This window comes from Stegodyphus dumicola, chromosome X2, assembly GCF_044657685.1.
Source record: "Stegodyphus dumicola isolate Sdum_Otavi_A_Nest chromosome X2, ASM4465768v1".
Taxonomy (NCBI): domain Eukaryota; kingdom Metazoa; phylum Arthropoda; class Arachnida; order Araneae; family Eresidae; genus Stegodyphus; species Stegodyphus dumicola.
In genome coordinates this window covers 123,861,048-123,888,219 of record NC_140781.1, presented here as the reverse complement: position 1 = coordinate 123,888,219, position 27,172 = coordinate 123,861,048, and the positions used below count along the sequence as shown (strand labels likewise).

Genomic DNA, 27,172 nt, shown 5'->3' with positions numbered 1-27,172 from the left:
GTTCAAATTGCATTGCTCTTGTTTGTCGTCTATAAACACAGTTTATTCAGAGTCGGCTTACTGTATTCGGCGGAATAGGCATAAAAATTTTGGGCGCACCATCGCTATAAGCCAAAAACAGCAAAATTGTGATAGAGCGCTTCAAAAAAGACTTTTGATTGTTCTCAAAAAAGTGCGAATTATTCAATGCGACTCCCCGAGCGGTCGTTTCTCCCTCGCCGTTCCCAGCCTTCCCCTCCCCCCCAAAAAAAGCCGCCTTTGATATTTTAAGCAAATTAACAGTGACTATTGAAATAAAATAACTTTTAAATTGAGAATGCAATCGCTAGATGGCGTTAGCACCGTTATTACCATCCGGATCTGAAACGCATGACGTTTGTGGGGTAGCCTGGCTTTCGAGGGATAACATGTTTCCAAATAAAATGCAGACGCAAATGCAGTGAGTTCTCGTTACGCGCAATATACCGCCAGAGATTTCAACAGCCACAAGCTGTGCTATGAAAGGTAATTGTTCTCAGTTATGTACAACATTATAAGTTCATAACTAAGTATATTATGTTCTTTTAGTGTATTTCTGCTGTGAAGTTTCTTCAGTTTTGTGGTGTGATTCTTTAGAGGCCACCCGGTTTTAGCGGCAAGGTCAGTCGGTTGTCATTCTGAGTTGTTTACTTCGTAAGCCAGGGATAATACTTCTCGAACTGTATACAAACCTTCATCGATTTTTACAGGCTTTGGCGATTTAAATGCTGTAAATTATAATATTTTAGGAACTGTTAATTAGATCGCATTTTGCTATTTATAATTATAAAACACATGCTTAGAATTTTGTATTTGGGCCTTCAGACACGAATTTAAAACATGTTTGTTAATTATTTTGATCGCGTTTTTAGATTAAAAGCGTAAAGATATCTTTTTCTAAGTAGGAAAATTGCTGTACGAACTGAGGTAATTAATATTTGTTGTGGATGGTGTACATGCCTGAATATTAAAATTATTTACACTTTTCTTTCTGATTTCTCAAAATTATTATTTCCTTTTTTCCCTAAAGAGAACATTAAGTATCTATGGTTAAATTTTCTGTTATGCTTTGTAATACATAATGGAGTGGACAGAGATGTTTACGATAAAAACTTTTATTTTTTACCAGTTTAGCTAATCTAACGTATGTTTCAATAGATGCGTTGAATGTAAAATGTTTGAGACTGTTCAATGTAAACAAAGTTTTTTTTTTTTTTTTTTTTTTTTGTTGTTGTTATTCATTAGTCATGTATTTGAATTCATTATCTTTCGGTCGGGTATGTAGAAGAAAAGTAGAAATCTGGAATATCTAAAGTGAAGGATAGATTTGGAATGTCTGCTTTTAAGACGTTTGAGAGATAAAGAGCAAATGTCAAAACATTTAAGATGTCGAGTACGAAGAGATTTCTATTAACGATGCCAAGTAAAGTTACTGAGGTATGGAAGGATATTTTAAAATGTTTTGAAAGTTAAATATATGGAAGTATGAACGTAACTCAAAATGTTTAATACGGTAAATGTTTTTTGAGATTATCAGAATTAGCCTATAAATGATTGAGGGGAAAACAAGATCTCAAAATGCTTAAGATCATCTTACTCAAAATGTTTGAAAAGATATTTTTTAATTCCAAAATATATTGGCATGCAAATAGTTAAAATGAAAAGAATAACTCAAAATACTTACGATATAAAATATTTGCTGTAAAAAGTAATCTGAAAATATCTGAAGCATATTTTTATCTCAATGCTTAAACTACTTTGTAGTAAACACATTATGGAAAATATATTTGATTATGATATATAATACATTCTGAATAAATATTATGTTCTCATCTTATTTTACAATTGATTCACTTAAAAGATATCTAAATTTGCCATATAATATTATATTTGTGAGGTATTTCATTTATGATTGTTTCCCTCGCTAATATCATTGACTTTTCCTACCTTGTCCTATTTCGTGACATGAAGTGTTTTTAGTTCAAAATATCACAAAATTATGCTACTCTGTTAATCATAATACTTTTCCATCAGTTCTGAATTTATAAAGATAATTGGTTTTTTTAATGTGAATATAACTTATATGGGCCAACTATTAAATTACTGGGAGTATTACATATTTGTAATATTTTAATATCTCGGTTTGAAATAAAGAAACGTTTAATTTAGAGCACTGGTGGTGAGTGAGTTAAAATCGAAACATGACGACGGAATGATATTTCAGCTAAATGCGGCAAAATTATTAATGAATATAATGTTTGTTGGTAGAAAAACTGGGATATGAGGTCAACTTAAAAGCAATATTTTATCGAGAGCAATTCGTTTAATTTTAAATGTTTGTATTCATTATTTTCTTCTAAAAATATTGTAATTTGTTTATTTTCTTTTACCTCGGCCAACAGTGGCATCCTTCTCATTTTAATTTTATTTTGATTTGATTGTGACATAGGCCTGCATTTAAAAGTATTTTAACTTTCGTTACGTGGTGGCTGAAAGCTACATATTAACTCACTTTAAACTATATATCTATACTGACACGAGAAAGTATCAGCATTGTATGTAACGTTCTGTGATGCAAAAAGTCTTAAACTTTTAAAAATTAATAGTTTAACTACTTAAAACTCACCAGAATGATCTTCCGAATAAAATTACCTAAACATACAATCAAATTTCATAACAGCAGAGAAAATTTTTGTGATAAACTAAACGATCAGAAAATTTGATTTAGGTGGCATAATTATCCTTACGGTAGAAAAAGATGTACATAAATTTAAATAAACGCATAGTATGTAATTATTTGTCAATATTTTTTTTTTTTTTTTTTTTTTTTTTTTTTTTTTAAGTATATACACTTTAAATTAAATACTTGTTTTCACATAGTTGACAGTAAGACTGGCTATTAACTCCTGCGAACCTTGCGGTATATGCAGGGATTAGTGGAACTACTCATTTATTAATTCAACCACCATACTGTACCCGTCCCTGAATAGAAGATTCGCCGGCCCTGCCAGCAAATATCTTTATTTAAAACTAAATTACATAAACAAAATATTACAATCATCTCGGTTATCTTTTACAATGCAAAACCAATCCAACCAGGATAATAATACAAAAACTTAATTACAATTTTTAGTTATAATTATATATCATTTACAATTTTCTTTTACATAATATTTTAAGAAGATTGTATTACAATTTTAAACTATTTTACAAATTAAGTCTTTTCAATTCATTAACTTTACTGACATCTTAGAAACAAATCTTCTTCTGTTTCTGTAATAATTTTCATTATATCTTTTATACCTTTTCTTGATTTTTCATCCTTGTAAATTTTAACTAAATCCGATTCGGTTCTCAATTTTGGTAAGAACTTATACCATCTTTCCTTTAATAAAGCACAATTAAGAACATGTTCAACATCTGCTTCTTTAGATCCACATTGGCACATAATAGATTTAATATTAAATCTATTGTAATAAAAGGGAACATGAACATGATTTGTAAGGAATTGGTTAAGATAACTGTTTCCAAAACATCTTTTTGTTTTAATTTCTTTTATGAACTTATAAGTGAATCTACCTTTTGAATCTTTATCGCATGACGAATGCCAGTTGACAGTAAGTGGAACACAGCAAAAATCAAAGTAAAATCCTATCAAAATTTAAGTATTAAAAGTGTTTTTTTATTCCGTATATTTTCAAGCTTCCGCAAAAATGCTTCTAGGCATATTGCTAAAGATGTGTAAAAATGATGCGAAGCGCTTTAAAAATAAGGAGAAAGCATTGCATCAGTGAAATGTTCACCTGTACTAAATTAACATGATGCATTATAGTGAGTGAAAATCACCGGAAAAGCTGTTCATGATAAGAGAATTCTGTATATGCATCGAATACTATATATTCCCGATTATATGTATGTAAGGATATGGGTTTTTATTTGATTTGGAAATGCTGGTGAGTCAATAAACCCTAACAGACGTGAAGAGAATTATCGCTATGTCTGAAAGTAACTATAAATTCGTAGAAAGGTTTAAACTTTTTTATTTAAACAGAATTCAGAACACTAATGCATTCTTATGTGCTAACGATATCAGCTACAGCTCATTGTAATGTAATTAAGGAGAACAGTCATACTGAAGTTAAAACGTGGACTAGTAGTTAAAGATTACACAATTTAAATATACTCAAGGGTGTTTCTGTAATCGTAACCGGTGCGTCAAAATCAAGATGTCGGCAGCGATATAACGCAAAGGCGAATAATTACAGCTATCGGAGTTGGCACGAACTAAACGTAGCGTACACGCGGCAGCCAGAAACACGCTTTGTCTTAAAATACAAAAACCTCATCTTTAATGCTAACTATCTCATTTACATTCTGGTGAGGAAAACGCGTGCATATAAGTAGAGAGTTCTTGAAGTTTAGAGAGTGTGTTTTTGACAGCGACGCTGACCTTCGCGCTATTTTCGTCCAGCTCATAGAATTCCCTAAGTCGGTTTTAGCCTTATGCTAGGCATGTTGCTGACGTTTAGAAGTCTGAGCTATAAAATCACCTAAATCGGCTTTAGACTTTTAGTAGTAGTCTGGCTGGCGTATTTAGAAGTCTGAGTTAAAGCTTAAGAGGACTTTGTTTTTGGGAAATCAAAGCGTTATTTAAGAAAACTTTAAAGAGTTATGTTAAATTATATGTCGCAAGTAGCGGTGATGCTTTTGTAAAGCACAAGCTGTACATTTCTGTAAGTTATAGTTATAATACAGCGTTTTATTTTAAACCTTCATCCGAGTTATAGTTGTTTTTCTAAGCCGGGGCAATAATTAACCTGTCGGTCTGTGCAGAACAGTGTAATTTTAAAGATTCCTTACACGTACTAATGAATGTACAAGTAATCGAAAAATACTCTTAGTCGGAAAATGGCCCTGCAAGACCGAAAGAATAACAAAACATGAACTCACTAAGAGTTTAAAATAAAGGTCTATTTTAAACAGGATTTTATTAAAAGCGTCTAAACTTAATGTGTTAGTAGTTTACCCACTGAACCCACTGAAGAAAATGGGGATATCTTATATTGATGTCATGTTAATATCCTTTTATACGATGCAGAAAATACTACTCTAAGCTACGGTGTCATTAAATGCGAATTTAGTTTATGCACTCGTATAATCTAAGTGCTTGTTTGTACAATCCAGTACCCCAACATAGTCGCACATTTTCTTCATCATTATCCGCTTCGGCACTTCTCTTGCCTTTCCTAATGCGTCAAGAATGTATTAGTGTAATCAACTTCTATAGCTTCTATATATTTCTCCCTGCATGCCTTTTTGTTGTCTTCAGTTTTGTTATCGAATGCATGAACACCAGAAATAGTTTCAGTGAGACTCAATGCTATAACCAGTATTATCCTATGAAGGTTTGTTTAAACAAAGGCCGGAAAACTTACCGCGTAGAGTATTGATGACATTGAGTACTGGAAGCATGGAAGAGACTGTGCCATCGCCCGAATTCGAACTATTGATCTTCAAATTGGTTAACTGGACACATCTTACATGACAAGAGCATGCACAGGGTAATATGATGATTTCGTACATTCTCTCCCGCTTAAAAAGCTATTGAGAAGAGGCATAAGATCCAGTCGACAAAATCCAAGTGGTTAGGAGTTATTGACTGTCACATTTTTACTTCGGAAACCAGTCAGGAACTGTTATGGTTTCTTTTTTCTTTTCTTTTTTTTTTAAATCCTAGAAACGTGAAAAATTAACTGTGGTTTCTTCTTGATTTGAACAACGGATGTTTACTAGTTTACTAGCTGAGTGTGCTAACCACATACTCCGCGAGAGTGCGCGCAGGGAAATGCGATACTTCATTACAATGGCAGAAACTATGATTTTCGATTTAAGTTTGTTGCAGAATCCAAATCTGGGAAAGTTTTTTTATTTATTTATTTATTTATTTATTATTATTTTTTATTTTTTTTAAATTTTTTTTAAGAATAGCTAGTTATGGTACACCCTGTAAGATTTAAGGTAGGGTACCTTCGAAGAGGACATTTTAATGGAAACTGATATGTATTTACAATAAACATAAGAAGAACCATCGAAATCCTGTGCAGCGATCTCGATTACCAGCCAGGACATTTACCAATGTTTTCGTGCTGCTTGTCCGCTGATCAGGATGCAACTGAAGTCAGGCTTGATATCTAGTCAGCATATACATTTAGCAATTGTAGCGCGTGAATTTATGTTTCTAATATATTAAAATGCTTCATGGATTTTTTTTTATTTATTAGTACATTTTCCAAGAAAAATTTGGATAAAAAGTGTACTCCATCTGTAATGCACTCCTCTTTTACACAGTGTCTTATTTTACTACTTTTTTGGCTTTATTCACGATCTATTTCTATAATTTAATGTTTGTGTATTCCTTCTTTTCGTACTTCCTGGCAGTCTTCTTTGAGCTTTGGCACTTTTAATTTTAGAAATAGAAATTAGGCTTTCATATCAGGGCTTATTTTGTTTTCAGCCAGGGTTAGTGTTAAGCTTTAACTTCATTCTGAGCCTAAATAGTGATATTCATTGCATGAAAATTTGTAAATGTCTTCCCGTAAGTCTTGACAGGTACCAGTCTGAGAATTATTTTGGGTTAGAACACACTGCTAATACGCATGCGGCTAACTGAGGATGTAGTGTCATCGTTTTCTGATTGGGCATTGCAACCGAACGAATTATTCCTTGTGTGTAAAAGTACTGTAATTCAAACATGTGTATCTATTTATATTTAACTTTTGAAATCGAAAGTAACAAGTCCGACCATTAAAGTCAATTTAATCATACACTCTGAATCTCTTTTATACTGACTGGAATATTAAGTCAAAATCCATGTAATAAAATTAATTCAAAACACACGTACAGAACAGTTGCAGACATATAGCCTAAGGTCCTTGTGTAGAAAATCGTGTCCAAATGAAACAGAAAGCTGTCTCGTGCATATCGATGAGGGATAAAACTGTCCGTTTCTTCCAAATTATAACAGTACCTTCTTTATCAATGAAACAAAGTGAACCATTTAAAAGTATCACACTTAATAATATTTTGAGCCTATTCATAGCAACAAGGTTATTATTAAAAGCTGAAATAGTTATTATTTTTACCATAACAATGATTTCAAGAGTTATTTGGCAGCAAATTGTTTACTTTTTTTTTTAATAAAGATTAGTTATTTTACTAACAATTGGACCTTTAGTATAGTTAATAAAAATCGCCTCTAACTCTGTTTATTATGTATGTCGACTGTGAAGTTTTCCTTAGTGTTTAATTCTATTATGCCTACTATTGTCTTCATTAAAAATAAAATATAATATTAATAAAATTTTGTGGCAACATATATTCTGCAACGCACATGCTTTGCATGTTTCTTTTACGTTTCTTTTTAATTAAACGATAAACGTTGGGTTTCATTACATCATAAACGATATTATTTTTTGTTTAAAATGGAAATTAAAATATTCGTATGACTTTCTGCTGGTGTGCATTTTAACGTCCATCTGTAATCTGAGGAATCAGACTGCAGTTATTTTCAGATTTTTATATAAGTTTATTTTTAAAACACATTTTTCCATGGACATAATAAAATGTAAAGTCGAAATTTCTGATTTTTGAAAAGAATTTTTAATTTTATCTTTCTATGTATTAGTTTCGTTGTAAAACCTGTGCAAACGAAATCTAGTACGGAAAGATGTAGTAATTTTAAGTTATCTTAGCATTCTAGTTCGTCTACGAATAAATCTAGTTTTTATTTATTTCTTTTTTTTTTTTTTTTCTTTTTGAATAATAATGTTGTAAGATGTATTTTAATTTTATAACAGTTATTTTAATGTTAAAGTCACTTTCCTATCAACTCTTGTTTCCATTTACAACTTCTACCAGAATAAGTTTTTAGAATTGCTTTGAATGCAAATGAGAGAGAAGGAGTATTTAAGAAAGATTCAACTTACTTTGTGAGAGAGAGAGCTAGGAATCCTGAGTAGTGCGTGTTTGTCTTCGGATTAAGTCTCTTGAAGCTGTTACGCTCGGCCATTTATTATGTGCCTCTTGATATTCGCCGGCTAATTCAAATTAAGGGCTAATTACGTTAGGTAATTGTGTTAGCTCCGGCTTAGTCAGGTCTTATTTAGTTCTTATTTCTTATTCCGAGTTTAAGCCCAAGTGGAGGCTTTGTTGTAAGCCCGAGAAAGGGGCCAACTCTTCATCATATTTTGAGTGAAATAAAGGGTAGTTAACCCTTCTTGAGTCTAAGTCCTTAGTTATTCGAACTCCGTGATAAGTCGCTTAACAGTTCACGTGGTTCCTCGACATTTACTTTAGACAAAAAGAATGAGAAACCCTACAATGTGAACGACTTTAGCAGAAATACTACGAAAAATAAATTTATGATTTTAGTACATTTTTCTTCTCTTAGTTCTACATACATCACTTTCAGATAAATTAAGTATGATATTCTTTTTCTGTTTTCAAGCATGAAAAAAATAAAGGAACACTCTTTTTTTAGCTGCTGTTGAATGTGAGTACGAAAAAATGTTGTATGTCATTGAAGTTTTTCAGCTTCCTAGCGTTGCATCATTAAATCCAACAATTGTTAAATTTCTTTCAACAACAATCAAATCTCTCGTTTGTGAGCATCAATGAGACGAAGGCTTTTTCCCATTATTAAGGAGTATGCACTAAATGGAAGTGCACTGGTCACCAACATCGAGAGCCGAGGAACTCATGAATATTAATGGCGATAATCTTTTAATATAGAGTGTTCGTTAATGGAGGTTCGTCTATGTATACGTTACCGTGAAAAAAATAGGTTTTTCATCCCCCATCATTTCACATAATTTTTCTTCCCAGTGTATAATTTTAATGACATTTAAAACTGTCATTTTTCTTTTTGTTATTATTATTTAATTATAAACATTATTTTGCGTTTTGGATCGAATTTTTGTAGTATTTTTTTAAACAGCGCAAGTTTTTTTTTTTTTTTTTTTTTTTTTTTTTTTCTCAGCAGGACTAAGTAGCCTAATAATTTATATAATTATAAGTTGTAAAGACTTAAATGTAATTATTGCTATACTATATTGTACTATATTCTGTTATATAATTGTACTATATTCTGTTATTTTTGATTACTTTTTAACTAATCTAACAATAATATTATATTATATATATTTCTTTTTACTTTATTATTTGTCAGTTGATATATCCATAATATAAAATGTATTCTTCGAGAGACTTTTAACTATTTCTCTTGATAGAATAATTAGGTAAAGTGTGAAATTATTAATGTATTACATATTTTTTAACCAACTCAGCTAGTTATTCTATGAAATATTTTATTGAATGGATTCTATGAATACGTTTTATGAATTATACGCTTGGAAAGTAGCATATACATGCGAAATATTATGCTAATTTTGATTCTATATAAAGCATTAAATTCATATTAAAAAAAGATTTCCTCACAATTTTCTGCTCTTGCCGTTTCCAGTCTCATGTGGAACTTAGTGAATAATACCGTAATATATAAGGAATATATAAGGTAGACTACACGGACTAATGTATTTCGAGTGAATATTAGCGCAAGTTTGGCTAGTAATATTCGTATTCTAGAATTCTCTCCAGTGAGACATAACTATACCGTGAAATCACGAAAATTTCATTTATATGATAAATTAGATGGACTATATTTGGATATGGAAGAATTTCCAGAGAAAAATTCGCACGGGTTCAGCGAATAATTTCATATTTACTTTCTATAACGGCACTCATCGGACCGTAACTAGCCACGAAAACTCCATATAATAAAATGAACTAGACGGACTTATGCGTAGAGGTTGAGAAATTTCGGGTGAAATATTCGCGGCGCATTCAGCTGGTAATTCTATATTGTATAATTTCATATACTCTAATATTAGCATATTTATCCTAAATCCATGAAAGCTGCATATGTAAGACAAATTAGACTAGTGATGGAGAAACTGTATTGGTAGTGGAGCAAAAAGTAAAATAAAAAATTTAGCCGTCCAATATAATTTATTCTAAAACTTTTAAGAGTATACAAATATTAATGTGATGAATGAAACTGCAACTATATTTCTAAAATTTCCTTTAAATTCAGGTTCAAACTGCGACATACTGATTTTGAGAAGTGATGCTAAATGCTCATCTGTTAGTCTATTCGTAAGGTTCATGATCGAAAACACTTGTTTGTATGTAAAAAGATGAAGCTAATCCAGCATTGAATTCAAATTGTACTTCTGTTTTGTTGTGCCTGTATTGTTTCAGATATGGACTTACTCTTGAGAGCTTTGGTATACTTAATGAACAAATAGTTATTTGATTAATTTCTTTGTTAACCCTTTTCGTAAGTATCTTTTCTTAGTACTACAATTAACAAAAGTAATTCCAGTTTTAAATTTTTTGCTGTATATGTAATTCATTAATAAGTAATTATAGAGTTAAAAAATGCTGTTTGTTAACTTTTTTATTACAATTTCTTTTCCTAGTATCTCTGTTAATAAATGTGCTTTTTTTAAATTTTTAGAGTTTTAATATACACTCTTAGACAAAAAAAAAAAAAAAAAAAAAAAAAAAAAAAAAAAAAAAGACGCACCCAAGAAGGAGTTATCCGAATGGGACGAAAACCGGTAGAAGTGATGTACATGTACAGAAAAACAAATGATTACAGTTTGAGAAAAATTGGATGATTTATTGAAGTGATAGAGCTTTACAAAGTGAAAAAGTCAGTAACGCGTTTGTGCACCTCTGGCCCTTATGCAAGCAGTTATTCGGCTTGGCATGGATTGATAGAGGTTGCGGATGTTCTTCTGAGGGATATCGTGCCAAATTCTGTCCAACTGGCGCGTTAGATCGTCAACATCCCGAGCTGGTTGGAGGGCCCTGCCCATAATGCTCCAAACGTGCTTAATAGGAGAGAGATCCGGCGACCTTGCTGGCCAAGGTAATGTTTGGCAAGCACTAAGGCAAGCAGTAGAAACATTCGCAGTGTGGTGGCGGGCATTATCTTGCTGAAATGTAAGCCCAGGGTGCCGTAACATGAAGGGCAACACAACAGGCCTTAGAACTTCGTCGACGTACCGCTGTGCTGTAAGGTTGCGACGGATGACAACCAAAGGGGTCCTACTATGAAATGAAATGGCACCCCAGACCATCACTCCTGGTTGTCGGCCTGTCTGCCGCAAGACAGTCACCGCTGTCCGGGGCGTCTCCAGACTCGCCTTCGCTGGTTATCGGGGCTCAGTGCAAAGCGGGACTTATCACTGAAGACTATTCTACTCCAGTCAGTGACATTCCAGTGCGAATGAGCCCGACACCACTGCAAACGGACTTGACGTTGTACAGAGGTCAATGGTAGTCGGCGCAAGGGGCGCCATGACCTCAGCCCTCTTTCTGTGAGCCGTCTATGAATGGTCCTTGCGGTCACTGAAGCACTAGTTGCACGTACAATCGATAATAATGATGCATCTGAGGCTGTGAGTGCCGCTCTGACGATTGCTCGGTCTTCACATTCTGTCGTTTCTCTAAGCCTACTGCTTCCTTTTTGACGCTGTGTGCGGCCATGCTTCACCCATTCCTGCCAACATCGTTTAATAGTGGCATCGCTCCTGTTCAAATGTCGAGCTATTCGCCGATAAGACCAACCGATTTCTTTGGACCCACTATACGACCTCTCTCAAATTCTGACATCTGCGCATATCGTTCGCGCACCTGTATGCGAGGCATAGTTACTGTCTACCAGAGTACACGGAATGAAATTCGTGAAGAATTTATGACCTGGAATTGTAATTTCTCCTCTTAAATATCCTGCCAGTTGCGCAGATCAGGTGCGCTGTAGCGACAACCATTCATTCATTGGCAGCCAAAATATAAAATTTTGTATTTTTCGTCGAAACCTGTATGCATATGAATATGTGTCCAGTTAGCTTTATATCTTCTCGGTGCGTCGCGGTGCGTCCCCCCCTTTTTTTTCCGTCTAAGAATGTATTAAATATCATTTTTAATTCTTTTGTTTAAAGTTTCTTTTCCTAGCACCTCAGTTAATAAACGTTATTCTAATTTCTAAAGTTTTGATACATTAAATTTTATTTCTCAACTGTTTCGTTTAATTTCCTTTTTTAATACTAATAAATAATATTTTAATTAAAGTTTTTATATGTATTTAATTAATTAATAGTTATTGAGTTAAATATTTAACTTTTGTTTAAGCTTATTTTCTTGGTACCTCAGTTAATAAAGATTATTTTTATTTTAATTATATGTGATATGAATATTTATTGATATGAAGAATTTATTAATAATATCGAATAATTATTTGTTAACAAATTAAGTGTACTAAGAGGTGGAAGACAGAGTGTAAGAATAGATGTCCTGTAGTCTAACAAATGTCGTAAAATTCACTTTTATTCTTATCTTTAAGATGCATTGCTTTTTACATCTTCGAATTATTTATAATCACTGTGATCTAAACTTCCATAACCATATAATCATTGGATCGCATATAAAAATTCGTATTATTTAAGATATTCTCCTTTTTATATTTCACAGTAAAGTTCGTTGAAACTAAAACAAGCTACTTAGATTTTATGATTATCACTAGTTCCTTTCTCTAGGGCTATACGCAGAAGGTGTTTCGCAAGCTGATGTTTGTTAAATAGTTCTTAAAATGGCTTAACATCTCTAGCTCATCACTGTATATTTTCACATGGGAAGCAAATGATGTTTAGGAAACATCATTTGATGTCAAGGAGGTATAGGTGTATAAGAATATTACACTCTCATTTTATGGATATAGGTATAGGTGTATAAGAATATTACACTGGAATCGTTCTTTCAAAAAACGTTAATGAAAATGCATAGAAAGAGTATACATTCTATAATTGGTAGAAGACAGTTACATATTTTATAATACAACATACTCAGTGCAAGAACTATATGAATTCGACCACTTTTGGCAGTCATTTTCTAAAATATTGTGTAGTTGAGAGAAGGGACGGAGAAGCTTAAGATCTGATTTATAATGGTAGTTTTTTTGGGGGGGTGGAGTAGATAACCGTTGGTTTTTGCGTAGTGACTGTAACAGTAGTGTTATAATCAAGGCGCGCTGAAGATGTCCATTTTTCATTTGTTAATGAACTCGTTAAGATTCTTTTGAAAATAATCATCTATTGTTTTCATACACTCGAAGCTTTCGCTTTCATAGGTAGAAATATAGGTAATAGTATATATATCTGTCTATGAAATAGAAATATATGCCTTAGTTTATATATTTCTGAGCTAAAACAATCCGTTTGTTTCTTTTGAACTTGAGACATATCGCCTTTCCATCTCAGTTTCAATCTTTGAAAAGGATAGAAAAGTCAGTTGATCCCCCCCCATGCAGAATTAATTATATTATGCTTAATTATTCAACAGAAGCTTTAAATTATTTAAATGAAATTGAAAATAGGTAAATAAATAAAATTGAGCAAAACGAATTTTACTCTGATTTGTACATGTTCTATCCAGCAATAGGTAAATAATACAATGAAAGCAGTGGTTAATATTGTTGCCATTTCCAAGTTTATTATAATCCAGTCGTTATATTTTTTTCTTATCAAAAGAGATACTGACATATAAATTTTTCTCACCTGAGTATAGACTTTTTTAGCACATTCTGTATATAATAAATATATTCACGTAGTTAGTGCTTACAGATTAAATCTGACCATTGGCATGATTTTTCATCAATAAAAATTTTACGCCTTATGTAAAATATTATTGAAAATAACTGTAGGGCATGTGATTTGTCAAAAATCTTTCCCATGCATTTTGTCTTTTTATTTGGAAGCTCTTAGTTTCTTTTTTATAAAACCATGGACAGACAGCAAATTTCTGTGCAGTGACATCAAGCAAATTCATCCATCAAATGTAAACTACAAACAATAGGATAAAAATTTCTTGAAGCGAAACCGTGAAGTAAAAAATTATTTTATTGAGAACGTGATGTGAGCATTTTTCCTTTTATTAACTAAGATATAAAATGTTCTTTGTTTTAAAAATTTTGAAGTAATAAGAACAGAATTTGAGGAATTTTTCTGGGAATGTGATGAAAGAATTCAAGGAAACAGCGTTTGTTTGAATATTGCTTAAAATCATTTAAGTCTTTCACTTCGACAGTAACCATAACAGTTGCTTTCCGTCATTTTATTACTCAAATACGATTGGTGATGGAAAAGTTTCATAAAGAGATTTGAAATGAGCAATCTATGAGAATCACATTTCCAGCTCATTTTAATAAGCAATAGTAAAAGTAGAGTATAAATTTTTCATAAACGTTCTACTTTGATTTCTTTTGTTTTTTCGTTCATTTTCTTTTTCCAGTGTTTTATTCATCTGTCATTTATTTGTTCGCAGTGGGTGTTTTAAATGGATATTTTCAAACTCTGGAGGAAAAAACTCTCTGTGTCGATATTTTGACGCAAGTTGACAAAGCATGCCAAGGCTAATAAAGCATTGATTTATTTGCATTGTCCTTCAGCACCTTTAAATGATCGTAAGCACGAAATCGCATGTGAATCCAATCCTTTGCGAGCGCTTCTAAATTCCATAAATATTTCAACTCCTTTTGCACTGCTATTTAAAAGCTAAGCAGGCTACAATAAATTCAGTATCAGAAAATAATTAAAAGTGGAAAATGAAGTAAATTTACATAAGTACGTTTTCTTCAAATGAAAAAATTAAAGAATAATAAGTTACGGTAATATTATTTTTAATGTTTTATTGCGCGTATAAAACGGGTATGCTTTCAGAAAGCCATTTATGTAGAAGAGAAGCATCAGCATTCGCTCCAGTACCGTAAATGTCGTGTAACATCTTGAGTCAATTCATTGGTATATATATTGGCTACTTCGAAATGATACAAGTCCAAGTTTTTGGAAACTTTTTTTTCCTTTGATTCTTCATGAATAACTGAAACCACAAAGATTTCTGACTGTTCGAATGGTATAAGAAATTCAAGAAAACAGTTATTTTTGTCATTTTAAAGTTACCTCTTACAATTGGGTTAAGGTCTAATTTTTTTAAAGAAATTCTGATTACCTGATAAAAGTCCTTCAGCATACCTTCTACTTTTATATAAACACAATAGCTGTATCTTGGGAAATTCGAAAAATATCTTTGTGAAGTGTGGAAGCTTTAAAAATTGCAAACTTTTTATAAAAATACAGTATTTATATGAATATATACCTACCTCTGTGTTTTAATAGAAAGTTCAATACAGCTGAAATTTTGAAAAATAATTGACCCTGTAGAGAGCATTAGGATTTTATTTGAGAATGGGGCATTCAGCTTAAAAGCAAATGCGTACCAGCCAAGATTCGAACCTCGGATCTTGTACTTGGTAGCTGAGTGTGCAAACTATGAATCATGAAACATCATGAAAAGAAGGTCTTGTACTTCGTAGCTGGGTGTGCAAACTATGAATCATGAAAAGAAGGAATGCAATTATTCTTTACAATTCTAATCAAAAAATGTTTTCATTCTAATCTTATTCTTAAATTCTTTTTTATTCCTTTATCTATGCTTAATACTTCCAGTTTCGACAATTTGTATTTTTATAACAACGTTGCTAACACGCAAACTAAAACTACAATCTTATTTATAAATTTCTGAGCTAACAATTATTATAAACTCGGTACTACAAGAAAATTCATTGTCTTCTCGTAAAATGAGTAGATAAGCTTTTAGTTAATTTAAATTTCCATTCGAACTCGAAGTCGTCAAGGGCATGTTGTTCAAAATGCCCTTGAATATCCCTTTTATGGATTATGTTATGTCGCATGAATTACTGAAATATATGTTTTCAGTTTGTCTATCTGGTGAGAGGGCTGAATATATTTAGCGCTTTCGTGTTAGAATTTTGGATAATTTTCCTTTCTGCTTAGAGAGGCGTTCTTTAGTCGTTAACGCCTTTCTATGTACTTTATGAAATTATTTCCTGCCCACTTTATTTCTTAATTCAAACAACAAAGAATAAAACTCAAACAGCAGGGATCTTGAATATTTTGAGAATTATAAGCGGAAAAATAGAATTGCTAAAATATTTGTGAAGTCTTATGCATTCAGTTTTACTGATTACATTATGAAATTCATCACTGCCCACATTCTGAGCGAATTCAAACAACGAAGATAACCGATCCTGAGAATGCATACAATAATAAATTGCAAATCATTTTGAAAATTAATATTTTTAGTTTCATAGGTAATAAATTAGGCTTGTTACTCTTTTTTATTTTTACTTGCCATAATTTAAGATTTTTAAGAATTTTTTCGATAAAATTACGAGTGATGTTAATTTCACATATGACTCTCATTTTCTAATTGGGATAATAGATTTATTTTTGTACTCGTATCAGATATTTTCTCTCAGTCTCGACGCATTTCTTCCATTTACGGATCTACAGTTTGTAACATTTGCGAAAATGGTGTTTCTCCTATTTTCATTTGCTCAATTATTCCTGAACTGTATTTGCGGCGTCATTTGTGTCCCAGTATCGATCGCAACTCATTAAAGCTCTGCTGTCTGTATAAAGTTTCTAGTGTCTTATAAATTCATTTGGTTCATATGAGGACAAAGTGTGGAACCCCTCGCTAAAGTACTATACTCTGTGCGAAATAAAATTATATTCTGCTTTGAATGGCAAGGAAAGAACTGGAGCATAAATAATTTTTAAAAGTAATTCTTTAAAGTCATAGTCCTTTTTACGGCTTTACAATGAAACTACTCATCCTTTAGCATCTGTAGGTTCACGAGCAAATTCAGGTATGGTTGAGTGTAATAAATATTCCAGACTGTATGTATTCGAGATAGGCATTGTCTGGAAGGTAGGAGGGTAGTAAATTTTAATACTTCAGTAAACAGGAAGCATAGCACTAGGCTTAAAGTTTAATGATACAATATTTAGTCAAATAAGGAATGAGCGGGAAGTAATAAATATAATTATATATAAACTCCTGAAAATGTTTTCTGTAATAATAAAAGTAAGTTTCGATAAGAATCGTTCTTTAAAGTGGACAATACTTAAAATATATTTCAAAGAATAGCGAATGATCGTGTGTTACAATTTCAGAATTTTTATCTTCTAGTAGAAAATCGAACGAGAACTAGAAGATGTGAATAAGATTTATTATAACGTACTCAACCACAGAATGGGACACGCCCGTTTTTGAGTAGATTGAAAATGGTTTGTTTGTAGCTTTTTAAATCTTGGCCTTTACTCAAGCCATTTAACACTGGCGTTTTGTCTATTCTATTTTTTTTGGGGGGGGGGGGTTTGTTTGTTTGTTTGTTTGTTTGCTGTTTGCTTGTGTGTGTGTGTGTGTTTCCTAGATGTGATTTAAAAGTGTCGTTTTTTAAATCGTACATTCATTTAAGAATTTTAAATTTTAATGTTTTAAATTGGATATGATAATTGTCTTAATTGACATTTCAAATAGGTAGAAAATTTACAGAAAAGGAACAAGAAAATATTTTCTGATAGTTATTTTGAATAAATTTATGGACGGCAGTCACTGCCTTTTCCTTATTCTTTATTTGAAATTAAAAATCTAATCAATTAAATTAATTTTTCTCTCCGTGTTTTCATGTAATCTTCCTAAGCACTGTCACTGTAAATAAGGTAACCTATACTGCAGGTTCTGTTACTCTAGTTTTGGTTAGTCTTCCGCTATTTCAGACTTATTTTTGACAACGCGGAATTTAACTAAATTTTTTCTAAATAATCTCTCAGATAAATAAACTGTAACTGAAGCATTTATTGGTAATTAATACAACACGGAATTTAACTAAATTTTTTCTAAATAATCTCTCAGATAAATAAACTGTAACTGAAGCATTTATTGGTAATTAATATCATCTCCATTATACAAGCTTAAAATAATTGCAAATTAAAACATCTACTTGTTGGCATTAAAACCGATCGTATGTACATAATTAATTAGAAATTACGTTTATTATTACAAACTACTCCTTTATCAAATTGAAAGGATTATTAACTGAACTCAAACCACATGCCCCGGAAGCATGCAGTTGGATTTTGCAAACTTCTTAATTTTACAGCTGGCCATGGTGGAAGAAAGAAATGTTAACCACTTGCGCTACGATTAAACTTCACGGTTGCGGTGCCGTGCGCTTCAATGTAACAAGCGGTAAAGTGTCTCATATACGCCGCTCCGCATCTGCGAGTGCAATCCAGAGCTGTAACTCGAGAAGTAAACTGTTTGAAATTAATCATTTCTTATTTAATAACTTCGGACGAATGATAATATATTTCGCAGAGAAAACCTTTTTAATTAACAACGAACTTATTTATTTAGCATTCTAAACATTACAAAAAGAATAACATTCCGTGAGTTATCAAGCTCAAAGCAATATATAAAAAACATACCTGTTGCCACAAAAAATCTACATTATTAAATGATTGTGTATTAACTGAGTACGTGCACCTTCCTAAACATAAACAATCTCGTTGTTAGGCGACGTATGCACCACGTTATTTTCATTTTTGCGATAAATGCCTATCGACGTGGTGTTCACGTCGCTCGCGGTTTAAGACAAAAGCGTCTCGTCGTGCGTGGCACGTCTTTTTAGCGCAAGTGTACGGATTTTAAAAATATACTTCTACCGCGTTAAACTCCACCTTGGCTGGCAGTCTGCCAAACCACTTAGGATTGTTCAGAAGGGGTGTTAATTACATGAAAGTAAGAATAGAATAGGAATCCTGCCTCCATGGTTAATTACGTGCCACAAGGTGAAGAGGTCACAGAAAAAGGGAATTTACTATCGAAGGAAAGGAAGTCCCGGTGTCATCGGGTAATTATGTCGTCAGTTGTCTTTCGCGCCTTTATTTCATATTCGCAGATATAAACGAAGATTTGCATTGATATGCGATGCTAGAAACCAAAAATATTGATTTTCTCTCCCCCATAACGTATGAAATTTACTGAAATTTACGTGAACAGTGCATATTTCAATGCTTACTTTTGAAAATAAGATCCCTAAATATAATGGAACTATATTTTTTAGCAGAAATATTCTTTCTGTAGTAATTAAAAAAATAGGCAACAGTTATCTACCCCATTTAAGCGTTCTGTTCCTTGATCGTAGTTGATTTAACATGACTTTTACCAATATTTTGATCTTCTATGCAAGACTTATTTTCGATTTGTTTTTTCTGGTTTGCTATCCAAACTTCAACTGTATATAATAATGCATATAAATTTTAACCCAAAAAATCTTAAATATAATAATTATTTATTACAATATGATTATTTTAATTAATTAAATAATTATAATGATTATTTGTTATCGTATAGCTGTTGTAACTAGTTATTAAGAAATTTCGATTTTTTTCAGTGTGTATTAATGTACACTGCGAAAAAAAATGGGACAGGTGTATATCTCTCGTTCTACTAGGCCGATTGACGAAATTCAACTTGCATTTTTCATGTCTCGAAAGCGCGACTTAAAATCTGTATTAGATTTATATATAGCATTGTTCTAATATATGTATTTTGACACAAAATCGGACTTTTTCTGGAATGACATGACAATAGTTTTTCATATTTCGATTCTACGACTCAAATTATGCCAAACTGCCAAGTTTTGTAAAAAATCGCACGAGTAGTTTTTTAAAAATTAGCTCTAAAAGTTTTAGCTTCTATACGTTAATTGAATTTGATTTTCTATATAGTTTATATATAGCGATATTTATTAATATATTGTTCTTTATTAAACTTATTTGATTTTTCCTTTCACATTTCGAAATTTAGGTTCATTCCAAATTAAATTCGCCCAATTTTTATGCTTTATTTTCAAAATCTGTATTTGCAAATAATTTTTATAAATTTTTCCAAAAAGATTTTGAATTATAACCTATAAAACATTTAACATCATCGTAAAGTAGATGTATTTCTAAGCATACCTACAAAAAATTAAAGTTTTTTATTCAAAAGTTCCTAAGATATACGTGAATTTACATATTGGCGCGTTTTGAAATTTGGCATATTTGTTAAAAGCAATAATAACGCCAAATATAGTTTACGCATTTTGTTAAAATTATTTGCAGTAATGAACGATGACCTTTTTTTCCGCTCGTGTAAAATGAAAAAAAAGGGGGGGGGAGGAAAATAGGTTGCCATAAATTGAGAAGTTCGCCAAGTAAGTTATTCTTGACGCCAACTGGGAAAAAAAATGCGTCAAGAAAAATATTTGAATTTCTCCATAAATTTCGCACCAAAGTTTACAAAATTTAATATTTAGGCATAATTTGAGTCGTAAAATCGAAATATGGAAAAAAAATTGGCATGTTATTTCAGAAGCCCTATTTTGTGTCAGAATACCTATATTAGAAGAATGCTATGTATAAATTTAATATATATCCTAAATCGTGCTTTCGAGATATAATAAACGCAATTTGAATTTCGTCAGTCGGCCCAGTAGAACGGGAGATACAGAACTGTAACTTTTTATTTTTCGCAGTGTATATATATATATTTTATATATTTTAGTTCAAAGATAAAAATCTATATAATAATTATTCATTATAGTATTATAATAATAATTATTTATTATTGTAAAATTATTATAATTAATTAGAACTCATTGTAGTGAAAACATTTTTGAAGCTGAAAATATGTGTCTACGACGAACTGTTGGGAAAATAAAGACCGGGTGAGAACTTTTGCGGACATGGTATATATAAAAAAAATACCTTGCACCTTTCGTCAAGAAATCACTTTAATTGTTTTTTGTAAGATTTCTTTGAAAGAAAAGTGCTATATTGGCTTTAATGTGTAAAACAATTTGCTTTCTACTTAAAATGCTGTGTGGAAAATAATTCTTATACTCGCAACGTTAAAAAAAACGCGTTGGGATAATTTAATCATTTATCCATTAATATTTGCATTCTAAGAAAACTTATTTACTTAGTTTTACCAATTTAGACCTCTTTTGTTGTGTGTGTTATCAGAAGATTAATGTCACATGTTTCACATGCATGCGTTTTAGATCCTTTTTTGCCGATTTAAGTTTTAGATTACCTTTTGTTGTATGTTACAGTCATCGCAAATTACTGATTTTATGATTATGCATCTACTATTTGAAGCTTAGACGCATGAACTTTCGAAAGTCATATCACTGTTGAAGAAAAATTTCGAAATAACCTCATCACTTAAATCGGAATTCTATTTTCATTTCGCCACAGTGAAGGCGCAGCTTGTTGCGAGCTTTGGAGTAACGTTTTGTAGCTTCTTTTCTCTTTTGTAATAAAAATCGCTTAATTAATAATACGAGACTTACATTTCGTAGGAAAATGACCTACCTCAATTAAATTCTGAAACCACAGAAATCAATCACACGTTTTCCTTTAATCAGCGAGAGAATTAGCGGTGTTCCTGGAAGTCGTTATTTTTATTATAGTGGCAGCAGTTATCTTAGTCATTGATGGTGTAAGTATCATGTAGTCGCATGATTTAAAAAATACCGAGAAAAATCTACTTATTTAAACATTACGAATATTTTAATATCTATCATTAAATGAAGCATTTTCAAAATGTTCTTTTTACAAATCCTTGATCTAGCTCCTTAATATTATTGTAGTATTTCCTTCAGCATTAGCATCCCTTTTATAAAATTTCCTGCATTAATACCATCTACTTGATCTAGCAGCTTGCCTACGTTTCAGTGTAATACAACAAGAATTTTCTTGGAATTCTTTTGTAAGAAATAGCAAGCTGGAGAATTAGCAACATGTGAAAGCACTAATAAGTTTTCATTCAAGGAAACGAAACTAGTTCAGAAATATGCTTTAATGCTTCTGATGTCCAGAAAACTCTCAAATACATCCTACCAAAATTATATTTCCTATTTGGAATTAAATATTTAAATTTGGGAGCAATTTCTTTTTTAACATTTTTCTCGGAAAGAAAAATTCTAGTACTTCGACGGAATTTTTATTACTTTGATTGTAATTTTGTTTTCTTTTTCTTACTTTTAGATGACAGCTGCACTTCGTAGCAGTGATGGGTCAGATATCTGAAATGGTCATCCTGAAGAAGTTAACCTGAATGCATTTCTTTTCTGAACGGAATGATTTCTGTTGTCAAGACATGTATGCTGTTGGCTTTTGCATTAGCCAGCAGTGGCATTCATGCGGAGTTTGCATCCGAAGACTGTGGAGATGTGCAACATAATGTAGAGAATGGTATGATCAGACTCCCCGACTTTTCAGGTGAGAGCATTCGCGACTTGAATTGTTCTTGGACTTACACCGCTCCAGCGGGTCGAAAATTACTTGTCAAGGTAGATAGTGTGCACCTGCCTCCTCTGGAGTATCGTACATCCCAGTTTCAATTATATGTCGATGACACATTTTACGATATACCTCGGAACTGTGTGAAGTGCCTCAGAGAAATGATAGGAGGGGAAGTTTTGAATGTCATCTTTACATCATACATCGTTCCTTTTGCCGAAACTTATGCGATAGACTCGAATGAAACTTCTACCAGCTCAGAAGGTATAGGCTCCTTTCAAGTTCGTTATAAAGCTTTTGATCCCTATCGCTGTGGTAAACCAGAGCAAATTGAAAATGGTTCTGTAATAAGCAAAGGTAGAAAAATAGGACAAAATATTTTTTACCACTGTAATCCGCCATATGATTTGATAGGTGATTCGGAACTCAAATGCATCGTAACTCCGGAAACGCCAGTACCAGAGTGGAGCAACAAAGCTCCTAAATGCATCCTCCCAGATTGTACAGGAGAGCCTGTAATTAAACAAGGTAGTTCTGGAGCTATTGCTAGCCCTGGTTATCCGTCTTATATTTATCAATTTATGGCACCCTGTTTATGGGAAATTATTGCTCAACCTAACCAACAAATCAAAGTGAGTATCAAATACCTTAAACTGCCGAAACGTACAGAAAATTCTTTCTCCGAAAATGCTTCTAGGTTATCTCTCGTAGATGGTGACTCTAGTAATTATATTGTTAATTTGACTGAATCAATGACAAATGGGCCGTTGAATTTCACTTCCTTGACATCAAAGCTCACCGTTGAATTTTTGGTTAACGATGATCCAAAGAAAAAGCTGGAAACTGGATTTTATCTGGAGTATTCTGTCGTCTCGAGTTCGTGTGCAAAGCCAAATGCACCTGAAAACGGGGAGGTTATAGCTTACAGTACTGCTTTAGGATCCACGGTTGCGTATAGATGCAAGCAAGGCTTTGTACTTGTTGGTGAACTTCATGCTGAGTGTTTGTTTAACGGTCAGTGGAGTCATCCATCTCCAACTTGTGAACCTCTGATTGTTAACTTACCACCCTTTCTGACAGCTTCTAACGACAGTGAGACGGTAACAGCAAAGCTTTCTGATCTTCCAACAAACACCACAAAGATATTAAAAAACGGGAGGAAAAAAGCTACAGAATATATTGCTATGAAAGGTGGTCATAATTTTACAGAAGCCAAAGAAAGGCCTGCAGTGACAAAAGATAGTCAGTTGCTTGAAAGTTATCCCTCGCCTACTGAAAGCATGAAAGCAAGCGATAACCACCATTCTGCGAAGAACTCTGAAAAAGAAACTGGAAACGGAGTAAGTTTTTCATATTACTTTATCTCAGCTTTAAAACAGTAAAAATTTCGTTGCATTTGAGATACTGCATGTATATGTGCATCTATGTATACTCGTACTTGAGAAGTACGTAAAACCTGTTTGATTTATGTAAATAATATAGGTAATGATTTGGAAGCTTAGTTGCTAAAATTTCCCAACGTAATTGTCCCCGCCTGTGTCAACGCACTTTTGGGGGGCATAGATCCTTTATTCATAATACTGTCGATTGTAATGGTTTGTGCATTGGAGGGCGCTTTACCCTTGTCTCCTTGTCTCCTGATGTGCCGCCATATAATTTCCAGCTTTTCCCCAAAATCGAGGTTCGTATTCCTGAAGAAAGCAAACAGGACCAGAATTACGTTATCATGGCAGTCTAGGAACAGCTAAGTAAATAAAGAAACAAGGTTTTTTTCGCGCACACCCCCAATATTTCTGCTCTGACCAGAACTTTTTTTAAATAGTGGGCCAATCATTATTTCAAATTCTTAAAAATTAAACGTTGCTTGCATTCAGGATTTTGCAGTTCATCCGTAAGATATTCACTTTATTCGTTTATTTTGTATCATTATGCACTTTTTGTCCTGACCTTTTACATAAAATCAATGAATGTTACATAAAGATCGCAAACGTTGCCGTAAAATTAAACTCATCTGAAACTCAGTGGTGTAGTTTCTACCATAAGCTAGTTCAGTTTTAAACTGATGAATTCCGTGGGACAGGAGCAGCATCTATCAGGTGTGCTATATTCATTCTTTTGCTGTTTCATAAAAGCACGTTGTTTTGAAAATATCAACTCTATCTGGCAAGCCGCAAATAAAAATAATAAAATGTATTTAGAGGTAAATTGTATAAATTGCGGGCTGGCAGATCTGAAATTTCAATCCTTTTTAATTATAATAAAACCCATTTATCTGAACTAAACGAGCCATTTCGATTCATACTTTCTTTTTCCCAGACAGGCTGTAAAGACAGCTCATCTTCATTACAAAAAAAAAAAAAAAAAAAAAAAAAAAAAAAAAAAAATTGAACAGCTTATTTTGTTTGCATCATTGTAGATAATATTATTTGTGAAAACATTTTGCATAAATAAATCTCCCTTTTTCAAGCTTCTTATTTTCATTTAAACTAATATTTATCTATAACAACAAAGAGAACTGATATTTATCTATAATACAAAAAGAATTGCGGAAGATGACTGACTTCCAACTAACTGATTCAATGCTACTTTCTCCACCAGTTCTGTTTAGCGAGGTTTGGCTAAGCTGGGCTTTGTTTGCTTCCTTTGTGACTGGGCGCAATGTATCAACGAAAGAAATATTTCCGAACTGTTTCATCTAAAATGCTATCACGTACCAGATGCGATTTTCATTGAACTGTAAGGTTGCTATTGATCTAGAAGCTGAGGTCCTGCAGACCTTACAAAACAAGTTAGCGAGTTATCACTGCGTCTGAAATAGACAAAGTTCTGAGAAGGTTTAAATAAGCTTTATTTTTTTTTAATCTGAACTTTTAATATAAATGGCGCGTCTTATGCTACAGACTAACCACCTCTCGTAGCGATGTAAATTAAGATGAAAGTTAAATAAATCTGATATAATCAAGAAGTCGAATAATTTAAAGGTCAAATAAAATTTATAAAATAGTCTTAGGCTACACTTTTAATAAGCTATAAGCTAGCTCAATTAATTTTACCGGTGCGTAAATTAAAGACACCGGCTAGTGAGAGAATGCAAAAATCCGTAATAATCACTTTTAGATAGAGCTGGCGCAATTCTAACAGCACCTTGCGAGTACCAGAAACGTTTTCTCTCTAAGACTCAGAAGAAGTTATAATACAGATCAAAATCATAACTACTTAATTACTATAAGATCCTTATAGGACCTCTGCATCTTCAGTTATTGCTTTGTCTGTGAGAATTTTTAATTAAAAAATTCATCATTTCTATTTAACCACTCAGGACACAACCACCATTTCTATGGACACAACCAAAACTCGTTAGGCGTCAAACGCTCTGTTATTAAGGCATTGCCAAAGTTCAAGAACTATTGTCAGAATAACGAATAATCATCAGGAAAACCCTGACGTCGATTTTGTCAATGAATGTTGGTTAGCTTGAATTTTTCTCTGGTCTGAATAATTAAATTTTTCATAAAATTGTGTTCTCCCCATCAATTTACTCCTAAAATCATCCATTTAGCTCACACATAAAATTCTGTTTCTCTCATAAATTTATCCTAAAAACTCACGATCGAAATGCTAATAAAACTGTGTTTCTACCCATGATTTATCCTTAAAAAATGTTTTTTGAGTATTGTGAGAGGATAAGGCAAACAATACATTTTGATTTTGATTACGAATAAATGTAGGCAAATGTTTTCCAAACACATCCAAAAATTCCCACAAAGTAAGTTAAACGCAGTACCATATGGCAATCTATTCGGATTTGCCATCAATGAATTCGGATTATATGTTTGTACCATCTTTCAATGTAATCGAGAATAACGTCCTTCACATGTGATAGATGTTCAGAATTTGGAAGATTTTATGCCTTCTTCCTATATGATGATGTATTTGCTTGTTCACTTACCTCAAAGCATGTGGAGCTTGTGTTTAATGGAGTCAATTCATTACATCTTTCTCCAAGGAAGGCATTTACTTTTACGATTTACCTCCAAAGGGAAAAATGTGCCTCTATAATATTCAGCCACAAAGACCAGAACAACTAGCATTGATATTTGAGAACATGAAGAACTAGCTGATTGTTCTGGTGTTCTTTTCTGTGTAAATAATATATATTAGCCCGTTATAGAACATATATACCTTTCATTTTGATCCCAAAACGGACCACTTGAAAACTTGAATAGAGAAAAACATGGTAACATAAAGGATAGAATATAAATGGCAATAGAACAATATTGGGAATTTTGGTTTGATATTTTTAACTGTATATTTGTTTTAATCTGTGTTGGGTGTGCTGCGTTAACCATAAGGCCTATTATTATCAACCAGGAAGATTGCAGCGCATTCGTTTATTACCACTTGAAACAACTTGAACTTCCTGATTCTGAGAAAGTTAGGATTTGGATTATTGCTGTGATACGGTATTTTCGTAAATACTGTACCATTTTATTTTATTGCAAAATCTTCCTTAGGTCTATGGAGAGGGGCTAATGAGCACAATTGCATTTCGAAAGGGAATCCAGCCTTTTCAGGCAACATGAACAACTTGATAAACGCTCTGCTCAGATACCAAACCGGATCAGTTTGCCATTTAGGTTAGGATGAAGAAGTTTGTGAAGACTTGAAAATTGAATCACTTCTCTGTTACGTGCCTACAAGCCTCTGCTTCTGCAGTTTCCCTGCCATATTCTGTTTGGTTTTTCACCTCAGAGCGAAACGTAACACTACTACCTGAAGGCTAAAACAGCCGGCACTAATTTTAGGAAGATTTG

At 32.5% G+C, this 27,172-nt stretch overlaps 1 protein-coding gene across 1 annotated transcript in view; it reads left to right on the top strand.

Annotated features, from left to right (window-relative positions):
• Positions 1–380: 380 nt before the first annotated feature.
• Positions 381–27,172, top strand: part of LOC118186383 (seizure 6-like protein) — a 55,203-nt gene continuing 28,411 nt past the window's right edge. The window contains exons 1-2 of the mRNA XM_035356463.2: positions 381–504; positions 22,104–23,698. Coding sequence (XP_035212354.1) covers positions 22,196–23,698 — 1,503 coding nt within the window. The 5' untranslated portion in view covers positions 381–504; positions 22,104–22,195. The remainder of the gene's footprint in view (positions 505–22,103; positions 23,699–27,172) is intronic.